The sequence below is a fragment of the Staurois parvus genome, unplaced genomic scaffold (assembly GCF_062004578.1).
Source record: "Staurois parvus isolate SC_StPar_1 unplaced genomic scaffold, SC_StPar_1.0 ptg000137l, whole genome shotgun sequence".
NCBI lineage: Eukaryota > Metazoa > Chordata > Amphibia > Anura > Ranidae > Staurois > Staurois parvus.
In genome coordinates this window covers 16660881-16677754 of record NW_028317933.1, presented here as the reverse complement: position 1 = coordinate 16677754, position 16874 = coordinate 16660881, and the positions used below count along the sequence as shown (strand labels likewise).

The following is a 16874-nucleotide window of genomic DNA, read 5'->3' as shown; positions in this document are numbered from 1 at the left end:
AAGATGGGTCGTGGCTGTACTACGGGTACAAACAACATACACATATATGGTATCACAAGTGTAATAAAAGCGCCACACCCTTAATACTTTAAAGCAGCAATTCCACCTCAAAGAAACCAAATAAATTTCTTAGTGCTATAACTTAAATAAAGGAATGCGCTAAAACGACAAACTATTCCTAATTTAGTGTAGAAACATTAGTCCAAAAGATATATATATCTATTCTCAATTAATATCAAAAAATATCAAAATTATGTGCAAAACTATTTTTTAGTGCATAAGTAATTTAAATAATTAAATTTGTGAATATAAAAAAAATGTCCAATTCTGAATTTCTTCAAATGTCCAAACAAATCCTTTTCAAATTCAGGTGCTCTCAAAGAAATCGTGCCAAAATCCACCACCAAAAGTAAAGTTGGGTAACTCACCAGAGTTCCATGCTGATCAATCTCTAGATCAGCAAAAAACACTTTTTGCTCTGGGAGCAGATGCAATGAATCAACTTCTCAGGTGTGATCATCCATAAGGTAGGTATCCACCACTCAATATAATGGTTCCAGGAGCATTATATCACTCTCTCTTTTTATATCTCTCCACCGAGGTCATGTTTGGGAATGAAAGAGAAAATCATGGTGCAGCCAGTTTTTTTTATAAAAGTATCCAACAATTTAATAAAGATTTACACTCACAAAAAGGGTGTCTTCACCGACACCAGTATAACAGCATAAAACAGCAAATGGTATAACAGTCTCCTGTTCCCCGCACACTCACTACAGCGCTCGTGACTCAATTTTCTCCACAGACGTCAACATCCAGCAAGCCAAGCCCTGCTAGGGGCGGTCTGGGGCGCCCCTTGAAGACGTCATTCATGACGAAACTAGTAGGGCTTGTTATACCATTTGCTGTTTTATGCTGTTATACTGGTGTCGGTGAAGACACCCTTTTTGTGAGTTTAAATCTTTATTAAATTGTTGGATACTTTTATAAAAAAACTGGCTGCACCATGATTTTCTCTTTCATTCCCAAACATGACCTCGGTGGAGAGATATAAAAAAAGAGAGTGATATAATGCTCCTGGAACCATTATATTGAGTGGTGGATACCTACCTTATGGATGATTGTGTAGCTATTGATCATCACACCTGAGCAGTTAATTTATTGCATCTGCTCCCAGAGCAAAAAGCGTTTTTTGCTGATCTAGAGATTGATCAGCATGGAGCTCTGGTGAGTTACCCAACTTTACTTTGGTGGTGGATTTTGGCACAATTTCTTTGAGAGCACCTGAATTTGAAAAGGATTTGTTTGGGCATTTGAAGAAATTCAGAATTGGACATTTTTTTTATATTCACAAATTTAATTATTTAAATTACTTATGCACTAAAAAATAGTTTTGCACATAATTTTGATATTTTTTGATATTAATTGAGAATAGATATATATATCTTTTGCACTAATGTTTCTACACTAAATTAGGAATAGTTTGTGGTTTTAGCGCATTCCTTTATTTAAGTTAACATATATGGTATCGCTGCGATCGTCAAGAGCTGGAGAATTTATTTTGGGTTGTTCTTTGGTGGTAGGTTATGGTAGTAAGAAGAAACACACAGCTAAATAAAAAAATATATTTTTTTTTATTATTTTGGGCCAGTTTTTCTTTGATCATAAAAAAAAAAAATCAGGAGATATCTGGATGTACAAAGTAGTTGAGATGATATGTACGGTTTTACTAACACATGTCAACATTTCAAAATTGTGCTTTGGCATTTAGATTTGTTTTACCCTTAGGCGTGAAGGGGTTAATATTGCTTTGAGGCTTACTGGTCTTTTAAACAAAAAAACATAAAAAAACAAAAAGCTAGTAAGAGCCATTAACATACTTTATTCACTTGAAATCCTTCTTTATGAAGAGAAAATTACATATTCACATAGCTGAGCAGAGACATAGATTTAAAAAAAAAAAAGTCCTGGCTTTACCAAAAGGTCAAAAAATGCAGATAAAGAAAAGTACCTAATTTGTCCGGGTTCCCCATTTTCGCATGGCTTGTACAAATTATATATATTCAGTTGATGAAAACCGACACTGGCAATTCTCATCTAGAAAAAGAACATCGGCCATTTACAAACCTAGGAAATAACATTATGTAAAATGTCTAACGATTAAAGAAACACTTCCACTTTGCACATTTCTAGTGAGGAGTGTCTGCAGATAACTCTTCCTCCTACTGAGTGCTGCTTCCACACCACTGGAGCCTGTGCTAACAGCAGAGTCACATGTATAATGGGGCTAAAGGAGCAATTGCCCCAGGCACCTGGTAGAAGTAAACCTATAACTAAAAAATTTGTTTATTTTATTGAAATGTATCATGGGAAGCAGGAGGAAAGCTTTTTTTTTTAGTTTCCTACTACTTAAAGTAGTGTAGCATATATACAGTATGTCCTCATAATGGCTTTCCGTCACACATTTTTCAAATGGGTGACTGTCAGTGACAAAGTAAACCAACTCTGTAGATATTTGCTGTACATTTTATTTCCTATTTATGAAGGGCCCACTAAGCAACTTTACAAGGCTAATTTTCACATGCAGCTAAATCAGCCACATAAGCTGATTGTCCCTGCACCCCTTTCCTTCCCCTCTCCATCTTCCTTTTTTCAATATAACAATAGTGAGCAACAGTCTGAAAGCAAACAGTTTTTGCTCTACTCTCCCTTTGCAATACCCATAAGGGCTCATGCACAGTGCAGCTGATAAAATGATGTTCAGGAGCTTTTCTGCATTTTTTTCAGCAGCCCCTGAACTCTCCCTAATGTTTTCCTATGTGTCCATGTACACACAGTCGTTTACAGGCAGTTGAGTTTATAGCTGTTTTTTTGAACGCACAAAACTTGCATTCAGGAGTAGATTTTATCAGCATTTCAAATGCCAAATGCTTGTAAATGTGGCTAACCGCGTTTATCAGCGTTTGTGTTTAGAAGCGTTTTTTAACTGTTCCATGTCCAAATGCTGTCCAGAGCCTTTTTTCATCATCAGAAATGCATGCATTCATGTATTCAAATGAACCCGGTACACCAGTGCAGTCAGTTCCAGGTTTTGCATGAAGGAAAAAATGGTAGAAGGTGCTGCATTCTGCTCATGATGGGATCCATAGTGAATACAACCAGAAAAGACAAGTCATTTAAACACATACTGCTCTCCCTGCTTCTGCTCTCTCTATTTCTCTCAAAATGTCTGAAATAGTTAATTTTTTACTGTTTTTCAGTGCATTCTGGGCATTTGGAAGGTCTCCTGTTATCTTTAAAAAACGCTTCTAAACACAAGCACACATAAACGCTGTATGCACGTGTGGCTAAACAGACGTTTTTTAACCTACGTTTTCCAGCAGTCAGTTTCCATCGTTCAGAAGTGTTTTCCAAACGTCCCGTGTACATGAGCCCTAAGGCTGCTTTCACACTGGTGCATTTCTGCTGTGCTTCTACCGTGTTAAAAATGCAGCAAAAAATGCAATCTCTTTAAATCTTATGGGACTCTTTACCCCAATGTGCTGCGGGTGCAGTGCATTTTGAATAGTCCTGTTTACTGCATCTTTGGTGCGGGTTTCAAAACAGCACCAAATACACAAGTCCCCATTGAAATGAATAGAAAACAGGTCAAGAATGTATGAAAAATGCATTTTTGGTGCTATTTTTGAGTCATGTGTCCAAGTTTAACAGACGCATGCTGGCTAATTGGCACCTAGAAAATACACCAGAAATGCAGCAAAATTGCATAAAAAACACATATGCGTTTTACCGAGCTTTTGCATTGGAGCGGTGTGAAAGGGCCCTAATGTTCTGAACACACAGTCTAACAGGTATAGCCTGTATTAAATGTTTAATTGTAAAAAAAATGTATATAAATAGTGGCACAAATATAGAAAATATCAATTTAATGCCAGAACAGTTTTTTGTTTATTTTTCATAAAGTAGGGAAGAGTTATCAACCCTGCCAGACTTATTCTTGTGTCTGTGTCCCCACTGTGGAGATTCACCCCATCTAATTGACCATTGTCATTGAGACAAAAATGGTGTGAAAATCCAAATTATTGAGTTGTGTCATGTAACAGGAATAGAAGGGATGGAAGGCGGGGTGATTTTGATAAAGTACTCCTCCAAAAAGAAAAATACTGGATATATACTCTCAGTACATTATTGCCACAGGGTTTAAATACAGAACTTAATTTTAAAGTTTTTCTGAATTAAGTAAGGAGAAAGAATCTATTAGATTAGATTTAATATGCCCACAAGACTATTTGACAATATGGGAATATATTTTATTTAAAATTTAGTCTGAACACTAATTGGAGCAAATTCTACTTAAATTGGGCCATTTCCCTAATGTTCTTCCACAATCATATGTTTTCCTATGGGATTTCTGATTTTAATGTAGTAATGACATTTCAACACAAGAGGGCGACATAAGCAGTTTAAAAAGGCGCAATTAAGGCACTATATAAGGCAATGGATGACTTGCCCGCTACTAGTTCTGATGAAGTCTGCGATGATTGGCGGACGAAACACATCAACGTAATGACATCATCACGCTCGGCGTCTTCATAGGCTGCGGTATCCACGAGGGGAAAAGAAGCAAGCGATGCAGCTCCATCTTGGATAAGCATGAGGCAACACAGAATATGACGAGGCAATTGTTATTAACCACTTGCCTTCCGCCTGCTGTTTTTAAACGGTAGGGCGGTGGCACTCCAGGGGCGAGTAGTCGTTCATAAACGGCACCCGCTATTTCACCCGCAATCCGGTGCACCGGACACAGTGAAACACCGATCGTCGGACGGGACCTCTGTAGGAGGTCGCGATCATGTGATCACTGATTGGCCAATCAGTGATCACATGCAAAGTAGTAAGCAAGATGTCACTTGTGACATCATTGCTTACTACGTGTGAAATCTGTGAATGATCACAGAGGTCACATGGTACAAGGCTAGTCACAACAGCCTTGTACCATGTGACAAGCTCTGACCAATCACAGCTCACACAGTATTTCTCAATGGCTGCAAGAATGCAGACAGAGAGAAAGAGAAATGATTGCTTTTACATCCTATATGGGTGTAAAAGCAATCACTGTAAAAAAAAAAAATCTTCATCACCAAGGTGACACTGTACTGCTAGGGTGACGGTATGTAAAAAAAAAAAAAAACATAAATAATAATATAAAAAAATAAAATAAAAATGTAAAATAAAAGTTTAAAAATTATAATTTTTGGTTATAACTAATTTGGCGTATTTTTTTTTTTTACTAAAAATATAACGGAATAAATTTTGGCCAAGATTTATGATAAAATATTATTTATTTGCAAAATTTTATAAGAAAAACACTTTTTTCAAAATTTTTGGACTTTTTCATTTATATAGCAAACAAAATAAAAATCCTGGCGGTGAATAAATACCACCAAAATAAAGCTTTATCTGTCTCAAAAAAATGGTAAAAAATTCATATGGGTATAGTGTTGCATGATTGCGCAATTGTCATTCAAAGTGTGATAGCGCTGAAAGCTGAAAATTGCCCTGGACAGGAAGGGGGTAAAAGTGTCCGGACAGGAAGTGGTTAAGGAGCCTTTTTGGCGATTTAAGTGACACAGCTCACTTCCACCGGTGACAAGTAACAGTGTGTTTAGCTGAGTCACTTTAGACCGCAATTTTTTAACGAGAATCACATCCCATGCGCTAATAGATTTGCCTAAAGCCCTATTCTGAGGGGAATTTTTGGACTCTAATTGGTATACATTATATACTATGTTCTATACAGTCAGTGATACGGGACATTAGTCTCATACTTCCCTATAGGAACCGCACCAACTCTTTATTAAGAGCATTTTTTGGAACTCCTAGAGGGGTATTTACAAAAGGGTTTATTGATGCCTGTATGACCTTTTTGGAACATCCGTATTGATTATCCTGGATTTTCACCTAACTATTCACAGCATAGGGTTTTTTTTTGTCACATCTCCAGTGAGAAGGAATTTTTTCTGATTTCCTTTATGGTAATTCACATTATTTTATTTTTATTATATTCCAGTATCACTGGTATTTATTTTTGACTATTCACATTTATTCACTTTTAGAATCACTTGCAATTGTGGATTCATTTCCAACTGTGGTGGTCATCCTGGAAGGTTTAACCACTTGAGCTCCAGAGGATTTACCCCCCTTAATGACCAGGCCTCTTTTTGCTACTCGGCGCTGCACTAATTCAACTGATAATTGCGCGGTCATGAAATGCTGCACCCAAACGAACTTTACGTCCTTTTTTTCACACAAATAGAGCTTTCTTTCGGTGGTATTTGATCACCTGTGCGCTTTTTATTTTTCACACTATAAACAAAAAAAGGCCAAAAATTTTGAAGAAAAACAATATTTTTTACTTTCAGCTATAAAAAATATATAGTAAACTCAAAGTTGGTTATAAATTTAGGCCAAAATGTATTCTGCTACGTTTTTGGTAAAAAAAATCCCAATAAGTGTATATTGATTGCTTTGTGTGGACGTTATAGCGTCTACAAACTATGGTATAGATACTGCAATTTACGCCATTTTTCTGCTATACAGCGCTGCGCTAGTTTAACGGACAATTGCGCGGTCATGCAATACGGTACATAAATGAAATGTACATCCTTTGTTTCCCCACAAATTGAGCTTTCTTTTGGTGGTATTTGATTGCCTCAGCGGTTTTTATTTTTTGCGCTATAAAAAAAAAGGCTGACAATTTTGAGGAAAAAAAAAACAATATTTTGGACTTTTTGCTATAAAACATGTCCAGTAAAAAAAAAAATCAAAAATCAAATTTAGTCATAAATTTCTGCCAAAATGCATTCTGCGACATATCTTTTCTTAAAAAAAAACCCAATACGTGTAAATTAATTGGTTTACGTGAAAGTTATAGCGTTTACAAATGGCGGGAAAGATACTGGGATTTTTAGGTTTTTTTTTATACTAATAATGGCGGCGATCAGCGAATTATGGCGGCGATCAGGGACTTATGGCAGCAACCAGCGACTTATGGCGGGACTGCGGCGGACATTCTGACATTGGGGGGTACTGACTTGGGGTCACTGACATCCACAAAAACACTAATACAGTGATCAGTGCAAAAAAAAAACACTGACACTGTACTAATGGCAATGGGGAGGAAGGGGTTAACTTTATTTTGCAGGGAAGGGTTATAGGAGTGAGGGGAGTGTTTTACTAGGGGGCGGGGGTGTGTGCTGGGCGGGACAAGGCTGATCGAGAAAGAGAAACTGTTCTTTCTCGATCAGCTCATCCTCGAGCTGACAGGGAAGTGACAGACAGCACAGCTACTGCAGCTGTGCTGTCTGTCACTGTTTGCCGCCAATCGCCGGGAGATAGCCGCTAAGGACCGGCTCTGACCCGGCGACTCACATCTGCGGCGGTGATCGGCGGGACAGATAGGGCGGCTGCGTGCCTCGCGCGTGCCCCCTAGCTGTTTACAAAACACACGTTTTAAAACGTGGTTTTGCTTGCCAGTGCCGCCCTGCCGCCGTATATCTACAGTGGCTGGGCGGCAAATGGTTAATACCAATTATACATTCATGATGGCACAGCCACAAAGAAGGTAAAGGAGAGTAATAACCCGTTTATTTGAGTATGTGCATCCTATCAGGTTGATGACTAAGTGATCATCTCCTGCTTCCTCTGTATTCATCATTTTCCATTATTAAATCCCTAGGAGTTCATCCAGTCTTACTGTGTTGTTCATGAAGGAACAGTCAAAGAAGAATTATATTTCACTGGGATACACAATATGGAACTTTACTGCAGATGAATACAGAAAGGAAATTCCATTGCCTCATATGGATCATTTCTTGCCTATACAGCCGTTTCTGAAGACGCCGAACGGTTCTTTCATTTTAATTCTTTGATTTTAATATGATTGCAACATGTTCACCATGTCAATGTCAACCTTTTCTATGATCCATGTGATCGAATAAATACAATATTGCATTCATTTTTTGTAGTGAATATTACTCCGCATGGGATTTAATTAACCGCTTTCTAGGCGGTCATGCACTAGTCAACTGCCATTTTTTCTGTGTTCCAGTATTTTTAGATTTATAATCCACACTTCTACTTAAGTGAGTCGGAGATATTGCTAAGATACGGTTACCGTATCAGTTTGGATGGCATTTTTTCTCTTTTGACATCTTCTCCCAATAATTTTCCTTAGCTGTCAACACATGAAATAATCAGGGTCTTGTGCTCATAAGGGTCATATATACTTAATGTTATAAGATATTATCCTTTTAACGATTCTTAAGATACAGTAGCTGTAATACTCACTTTTTGCACACACTGCTGATTCTTCAGGTCCATAAAGTTACATTTTGTTTCCTTACAGCAGGCAGACTGCATATCTGACCACAATCTAGAGCAATGACAAAGAGTCATATATAAGGTGGGGGATGGGGTGATATATAAACCCATTCTTCTATCAATAGAAGGACATTGAATAATTATTTAGCTCTAAATTTTCAAGTATAACTCCACATTTAATGGACTTCCACTAACTTTTTGGACCATGATGCGCTCCGTAACCCCCTGCACCCTTTCATTTGCACTGGAGAATCAAGGCTTGATGGTGAAGCTTTTAATGAAGAGGCTGCACAGTCCTGAGCAGGTCATACATTGGCAACTCTGGAGTGTGAGGGTAGGAAAGTGGATACATATCAGGGGCATTGGAGCCCATTACCTGTAACTCCACTAAAATAGGAGTTATACTTTAATCAAATATGTAACAGTAAATTTAAAGTATATATAAGAAAGTGCAGCGCAAAAAAAAAATATATATATATATTTATATGATTGCGGAATGGTAAAGTGCAACACATAAAAGTGCAAAAAACATTGTAAATGCGAAATCTAAAAATCAAACAATATGGTAAAGTGCATCATAAATGTAATGAGCTAAGTGAAACAGTAAAGTGCATCATGTAAAAGCATGAAAATATCAGCTAAACAGCTCAAAAAGCAAAAGTCAAACAATAAAGTGTATCACGGGCAGAATCTAAATACAATCATGTTCGTGGTGATCCGTGAAGTAAAGTGCAGTAGTAAATGATGTTACAATAAACATATAAAATCTGAGATATATAAAAAGGATAAAACTCTACATCAATGTCCGTGGTTAGACGTGCTATTTATATAGTCAAATATCCATAAATGGAAGCAATTGTCCATGAAACCATGAGGCGCAGTATAATTAAGGTGCAGAGTGCAAATGTGCTGATGATCACTCAAAAAAATCCACCACCTCTCTCAGATGTACACTCACCAGATGAAAACTGGTAACAGGCAATCAAGCATTAAACATCTGAGAATGGAAGCCGGCCAAAGGGTTAATCCAGACCAAATTCTTCCTGGGCACTTGGAGGGGATGTCAGCCCTTGTCCTAGAGGGAATAGCTCACCACAGGAGCCAATAAAGTTGCAAGTAGTGTAGTATTTTATTGGAACATTAAAAAGTATCCAGGTGGAGACAGAAATCAAAAAGCATAAAAAGTGTACCAAGTTGGCCACCGCTCTGGCCATCGGCAGCGGGGCGGCATGATGTCAGTAAATGGCGGCTCCACCTAACACGTTTCGTGCGCATGCACGTCCAAAGTGATACGCCTATTGCCAACGTCATCTGCAAGTTCAGTTTAAATAGCCCTGTTAGGGATCCGGATATGACCAGAAATGTGTGGACTGACACAGGGAAACACAGGCTCCAGGTATAGTATAAACAATACAATTTATTAAAGACTAAACAATACATAAAACACTAAACAATACATAAAACAATAAAACAATACATAAACGCAGTGCAAGACTAAACATAAACACAGTGCAACCAAAACTCCAAAAGATAACAATAAGAACAATACTAAACGTAGTCGGGCAGGCCGGGTCGGTAGCAAACAGGCAGGCAAGGTACAAGGAGCAGGCGGAAGCGTAGTCAGGAATAGCCGAGGTCAGGACAGGCAGAGTTCATGCAGAGTCAGGATTAAAGCAGAATCAGAATCAGGCAGGAAGCAGACAGGATGCAGGTACAGGGGCTTATGGGAAACATACACCAAGGCCCTGATCACAGGCCTGGCCATTCCTTAAATACACCTGCTGTAATCAGCCTCAGGTGATGGCTCATTGCAGGAGTGAGCCTCTGGTTGCTGAGAGCACCCGCTGGCCAGCCCTGGTACTGCAGCCCACAAGGCAGGTGAGTCCCACCACCACTGGCAAGTCCATTCCTGACAAGCCCGCATGCACGAAATTTAAAGTGGCCAGGCAGTTTTGAATACCCCTGCCAGCCATGCTGCCCTAGGTCCCGACCTATGTAGCCTGGTGAGAAATCTGGCCCCAAAGTGAGAAAAGTGTTCCCAAAAATTGTGCAGCATCAATGAGAAGTCAATGAAAATGTGCCATCTTATGTCTGTGCAGACAGTCGGGAGGAAAATAATGGCAATGCATGTGAACAAGATAAAGATTATAAGAAATGTTTCACTTACTCTGTGTCAATTAGACCATGATAATATACAAAGTACATAAGAGAGTCATGGTTCATTCTATAACTAGTCAGTCCGTTTCCTATAGCAATACCCTTCAAATACAAAAAAGATAATTAATAATTAGCATCATTATATCACTTTGTGTTTTTGGTTTTTTTTAAGTAAATTGTACCTTTGAGGGCACACTGGTTTTATATTTAATAAGCAATAACCTAAAACATTTAAAAAGTCATACTGTTCTGAAATGAAGAGCTCCTGGATTTACCAAATGCCAGCTCATACCTCCACTTTTGTTGAGTAAAAAAAACCTTCCCCTCTGGGTGATTTATGTACACTGCAAGGATTTTAATAAACTTTGTTGCAGATTCCTACCTTTTGTTATTCAGAAGGGATAGCTGTTTGTTTGTCTGTGTCCATGTGCAGAGTGAATCTGTACTAGAGCAGTTTTATAATTATCAATCAGCTGCTGCACCTGCATGGCTCTAATAAGGAAAATTGAAAGGGTCTGCATCCCTTTAGTCTAGGTTCACACCTAAGCGTTTTCTGCTGCATTTTGCAGAAATGCACTACAGTCCATTTAACATGATTTCCTATGGGACAGGTTCACATCTCCGCGTTTTCGCCCGATGCGTTTTTTTGGAAAGGGTCAGGGACTTTTTTAAATGCAAAACGTCACGTTTTTGGTTCTATAGACTTTAATGGAGAGGCTGCAGAAAAGCATGTAGTGAATGTGTTATGTGTTTTTGATGCATTTATTTATGTATTTATTTCAGGTACTTATATAGCGCCGTCAATTTACGCAGTGCTTTACATATATATTGTACATTCACATCAGTCCCTAACCCTCAAGTGGTGTACAATCTAAGGTCCCTAACTCACATTCATATACAAGGCCCATTTTAGACAGGATCCAATTAACCTACCAGCATGTCTTTGGAGTGTGAAAGGAAACCGGAGTACCCGGAGGAAACCCACGTAGGCACAGGGAGAACATGCAAACTTCAGGCAGGAGGTGCTGTGGCTGGTGCAATGACCCTACTGCCAAGCTGAAGTGCTAACCATTTAGCCACTGTGCTGCCCATTTTGCATTTTATTCTGCCTAGTAACAAGAAAAAGAAATGCAAAATGCACCAAAAACATCAAAAAACGCATGTGCAAAAATACAAAACGCACTGCAGAAAAGGATCAAATGCAAACTGCATAGGGGTGAACTTAGACTTACAGTTGCAAGAAAAAGTATGTGAACCCCTTGGGATTACGTGGAGTTTTGCATGAATTGGGCATAAAATGTGCTCTGAACGTCATCTAAGTCACAACAATAGAAGAACACAGTCTACTGAACATAATACTACACAAACATTAGATGTTGCCATGGTTTAATTGCATATAACATGTAAACATTCACAGTGCAGGGAGGAAAAAGTATGTGAGGCCCTAGCTTAATGACTTCTCCCAGAGCTAATTGGAGCCAGGAGTGAGCCAACCTTGACTCCAATCAGTGTGATGATATTGGATGTGTTGCTGACAGCTGTCCTGCCCTTAAAAAACACACACCTGTTTTGGGTTTACTGGTTTCAAGAAGCACTGTCTGATGTGAACCATGCCTCGCAGAAAAGAGCTCTCAGAAGACCTACGATCAAGAATTGTTGACTGACATGAAGCTGGAAAGGGTTACATAAGTATCTCCAAAAGCCTTGATGTTCATGTGTCCACGGTAAGACAGACTGTCTACAAATGGAGAAAGTTTAGCAATGTTGCTACTCTCCCTAGGCGTGGTCTTCCTGTAAAAATGACTGCAAGAGCACAGAATACGCCTTCTGGAGTGGCCCAGTCAGAGTCCTGACCTCAACCCGATAGAAATGCTGTGGCATGACCTTAAGAGAGCGATTCACACCAGACATCCCAAGAATATTGCTACACTGAAACAGTTTTGTGAAGGGGAGTGGTCCAAAATTACTCCAGATCATTGTGCAGGTCTGATCTTCAACTACAGGAAACGTTTGGTTGAGGTTATTGCTGCCAAAGGAGGGTCAACCAGTTATTAAGTTCAAAGGTTCACATATGTTTTCCTCCCTGCACTGTGAATGTTTACATGTTATGTGCAATTAAACCATGGCAACATCTAATGTTTGTGTAGTATTATGTTCAGCAGACTGTGTTCTTCTATTGTTGTGACTTAGATGATGTTCAGAACACATTTTATGCCCAATTAATGCAAAACTCCACGTAATCCCAAGGGGTTCACATACTTTTTCTTGCAACTACAGACATCATTTCCCTTTGGGAGTATCTTAACAAAACAGATGATTTTGTTGCAGGGGATGCCTGAAATCTGACTTGTATCTTGGTGCAGACTTCTGGGAAAATCAGTAAGCCAATCGCACAAGCAGGAATTGGTGTTTCTGGTGGGCGTTCTGTACACTTTCTGTTTACAGAATGCCTCCAGGTAGCCATATTGCATTGAATTTTACAGAGAATGACCGTGCTGCAGATTGAAAAGGAAAGGTCATTTTTAATAACATTCAATTACAATGTGACTTGTGCCACAGTTGAATATGCTATATGCTTCACAAAGGGTGAAGAAGTCGGAAGTGACGAAACACGTCAAGGACGTGACATCGGATGTAGACCGGAAGTTGCGGAGCGGCCATCTTGATTGAGGTTCATTCACTGATTGACTTTTTTCTGAGGATTCATGTTCCCCACAATGGAGGATAATGCGTTTAAACACTGTTTTAATTGTAAGCATAACTTTAATAAATTAGACCCTTTTTCCAAGACTCACTACAATATAAGGATCTTGTTTTTTGACCCATGTCATGATGCCATATAGAGATTGAACAGGGCAGGGATTATCGGATGAGGAGAGCCATTTATGCTTGTGGAATTGTTTAGTCCGGTAAGGTGCATGGTGTGTAAGGTGACGGGGAAAGGATTCACATTACACTTATGCTGTGAAAATAAGGGGAGCACTTTTTGGTATCCCAAAGGATATTGCACTATTATATGTTTTTTTTGTTGGAGGTAATACTGATGAGAGGAAAGGACAGCTTGGAGCACCAGTTTTTGTGGACTATTATGAGATTGAAAGTAGTTTACAAGCTTTGACAGGGTAAAGGTGTTTAATACAGAAGTGGTCACTGAATGGCGTGTCACTTTATTAGCACTGGGTGGTTATTATATTCCCTAATGTTTTGTGGGGTAATGCACTATACAGAATATTCTTTTTGAGGTACACATGGATATAAAAAATGCCTGTAGGAAGGTGGATTCATTTTAGGAGCACGAATTCACATTGATTTGCGGTTATCACAGACGCCGAGAGATTGTTATCTTGACTTTGGAATTTCAGGGGAGAAAGTGGAACTTTTTGCATCTAGGGTGACAGAAAAATCATTTAAGATTATTATTTAGGTTGGGGTAAACCAAATTTTTGTGAAAGTTAATGGAATCACGTCTGAAAAGAAGGATCGTTGATAACTTAAAAACACACAATTTGCTGGACCCAAAGCAGCATGGCTTTACTGAGGGCAGATCATGTCAGACTAATCCGATTGGATTTTTTTACTATATTACCAATGTTTTGGACAAGGGTGGTGCTGTGGGCATATCATATCTTTATTTCAGCAAGGCATTTGATACAGTTCCACATGATGATTAATTATCTAATACAAAAGTTGTAGAAGCTAGGACTTAGCCCTTGGGTGATACAGTGGATATGCAGCTGGCTAAAGGATAGATACCAGAGTGTGGCTATAAATGGGGTTCACCTGGAACAGAGACCAGTCACAAGCAGGGGCGGACTGACCATTTGGAAACTCGGGCACTGCCCGAGGGCCTGGGGTCAGTAGGGGGCCCCATGAGATGCCCCTGGTTCATAGGCTTTTTTGAGTTTGGGCAAGGACACAGGGGCCCCATGATCCCCTATTGCCCGGGGGCCCCATGAGTTGTCAGTCGGCCCCTGGTCACAAGTGCTCTGTTCTATTTATTCTATATATAAGTGATATAACTAAAGGTCAAAGGTAAAGAGCATGTAGAAATAAAGAGAGAAAAAAGGAGGCGCCAAAAACGAAGTGCAGATTATTGTTGTCACATTTAATGGATAGGTATAAAAACACTCAAAAGAACAAAGATAAAATAAAGTTCATCTGTATAAGACCACTCTCCTCTGTCCTGTAGGGTACCGCCGGGACACAGGGATATGACCTTAAAGTAACTGGAGGAAAGTTCAAAACTAATTTCAGAAAATACTATTTTACTGAGAGTAGTTGATGCTTGGAATAAACTTCCAGCAGAGGTAGTGAGCCAGTCAACAGTAAATAGCTTCAAACATGCTTGGGACGAGTATAGATCTATAGTCAGGCAAAAAAAGCTAATGGGGAAAAAAAAAAAAAAAGAGTGGACTCATTGGGCCACTTTGTCTTTTTCTGCTGTCACTTTTCTATGTTTCTTTCTGTCCCAAAGATGCAACAGGACATAAAAGGAAATCTCCCAAAGTGAGATTTCCCCTCTTGACTTTAGTTTGAAAGGTCAGTGCACTCAGGTCTTTTACATTTTATAACCTACCCAATCAGCATTTGCGCTGACTGCTGTTGGCTGGTGGGTGTCTACCTGAATTCATAACAATATAAAAGCCCCCTTGCACATTTTCAAGCTAGCCAGCAAAAAAACGTAACTCAACTGTTTTAACTACTGTGACTTTTTTTTCTCTTTTTGCCTATAACCATTGACATAAGGCTTTATCCCAATCTGGCCATCATCCAATGTCTATGGGCGGTTACACAAATCATCTTGGATAAAAAAGCTCTGAAATTCTTCTTACTGAAGATTTTACCTTCAGATTTATACTATCATCATTGGATAGCTCTACCGCCAAATAAGGAACATAAAATCCTCCATAACTTTCCCCCGCAATGTAAAAATCATTTCCACTGAACTCTGGAAAATGGTGGAAAAAATCCTTTAATGCCATGTGGTTATCCCGAGCAGTCTGGAAAAAACAAACAAACATAACAATGAAAGAAGGAGAGATCATAGATAAAAACAACAAAGGGCAAATGATGCTCAAAAACATAGAAGACCAGTTAGAGCAGTGGTTCTCAACCTGTGGGTCGCGACCCCTTTGGGGGGTCAAACGACCCTTTCACAGGGGTCGCCTAAGACCATCGGAAAACACATATTTCTGATGTGTACAGAGCAGCTACTGTGTAGAAAGCAGCTACTGTGTTGAAAGCAGCTACTGTGTTGAAAGCAGCTACTGTGTTGAAGGTAAAACGACACATGAATTATAATTACTGGGTAAAGAATTTTATGGTTGGGGGGTCACCATAACATGAGGAACTGTATTAAAGGGTCATGGCATTAGGAAGGTTGAGAACCACTGAGTTAGAGCAAATCCTATTTTTTCCTGCACTATGGGAAAGCAAGTGATATAATTATGATTACATTTCCTCCTCCCTTACAGAATCACACAACCTACATTATTAGATCTAATACTGCTCTCCTATGAACACAAACCATGTTGGGTCATTTATGTGCCTGGTAAAGTGGTCCTATTCTAGGCTGAGCGACTGGCATGCTGAATTGTAAACACAAGAGGTTGGCCACTCAGAACAGGCGCCATTTGCATTTTCTGAATGAATGCAAAGCATTCCCTGATTGAACAAGGAGGGAAGCGTAATGTCGCTACTCTGCCTCTTTACCCCCTCCAATCAGAGAATACTTAGCACTAATTCAGGAAATGCAAGCATTCTCTGAATGGAGCCTGATCCAAGCAGCCAACCTCCTGTGCTCAGGATGCATCAGCACAGGACCCAGAAGCTAGTGGCGATCACTGGAGTAGCAGTGCCTACTTCAGTGATTTTCAGCTTCCAGGAGCATTGGCCAGGTTTGCATTGTACATAGTTCCAAGCTGTAGCAGTGTAACTATGTGTAAAATATCCATACTTGGAATTTCACTTTAATGTGAGTTTTGTATATCAATTTTAGTTATAACTCAGGGCCTTTACAAATATTGTTTGCTAATGCATGTATGCAAGTAAATGCTCCTTTTTTGGAGTGGGGGAGACCAAGACAAGAAATGATGGCGATGGGCAGTGTCTATTATTTTATTGGCATTGTGCCACAATGACAAATGTACAAAACTCCCCAGATAACCATTATGATTGAATGAGACAGATGAAAGGACAAAGCTGAAGTGTAAATTGCAGTAGCACTAGCAATTAATCATATTAAAGTAAATTGAGTGAACGATGAATTGTGATTGTAGGGTACTGCACCTTTTTTTGGAAATGCATGTTTTTTTTTCTACTAGAACTCTTGCAATTTT

General features: G+C 39.1%; 1 protein-coding gene across 2 annotated transcripts in view; it reads right to left on the bottom strand.

The window, feature by feature from the left end:
* LOC149465883 (lysosomal protective protein-like) overlaps positions 1-16874 on the bottom strand; it is a 68051-nt gene that overhangs the window by 40625 nt on the left and 10552 nt on the right. The window contains exons 5-8 of one of the 2 annotated variants that reach the window (XM_089673416.1): positions 15381-15536; positions 10547-10638; positions 8347-8431; positions 2009-2094 (exon numbers count right to left, since the gene is read on the bottom strand). In XM_089673416.1, the coding sequence (XP_089529542.1) occupies positions 2009-2094; positions 8347-8431; positions 10547-10638; positions 15381-15536 (419 nt within the window). The remainder of the gene's footprint in view (positions 1-2008; positions 2095-8346; positions 8432-10546; positions 10639-15380; positions 15537-16874) is intronic. The other variant, XM_089673417.1, reaches the window with a different exon arrangement.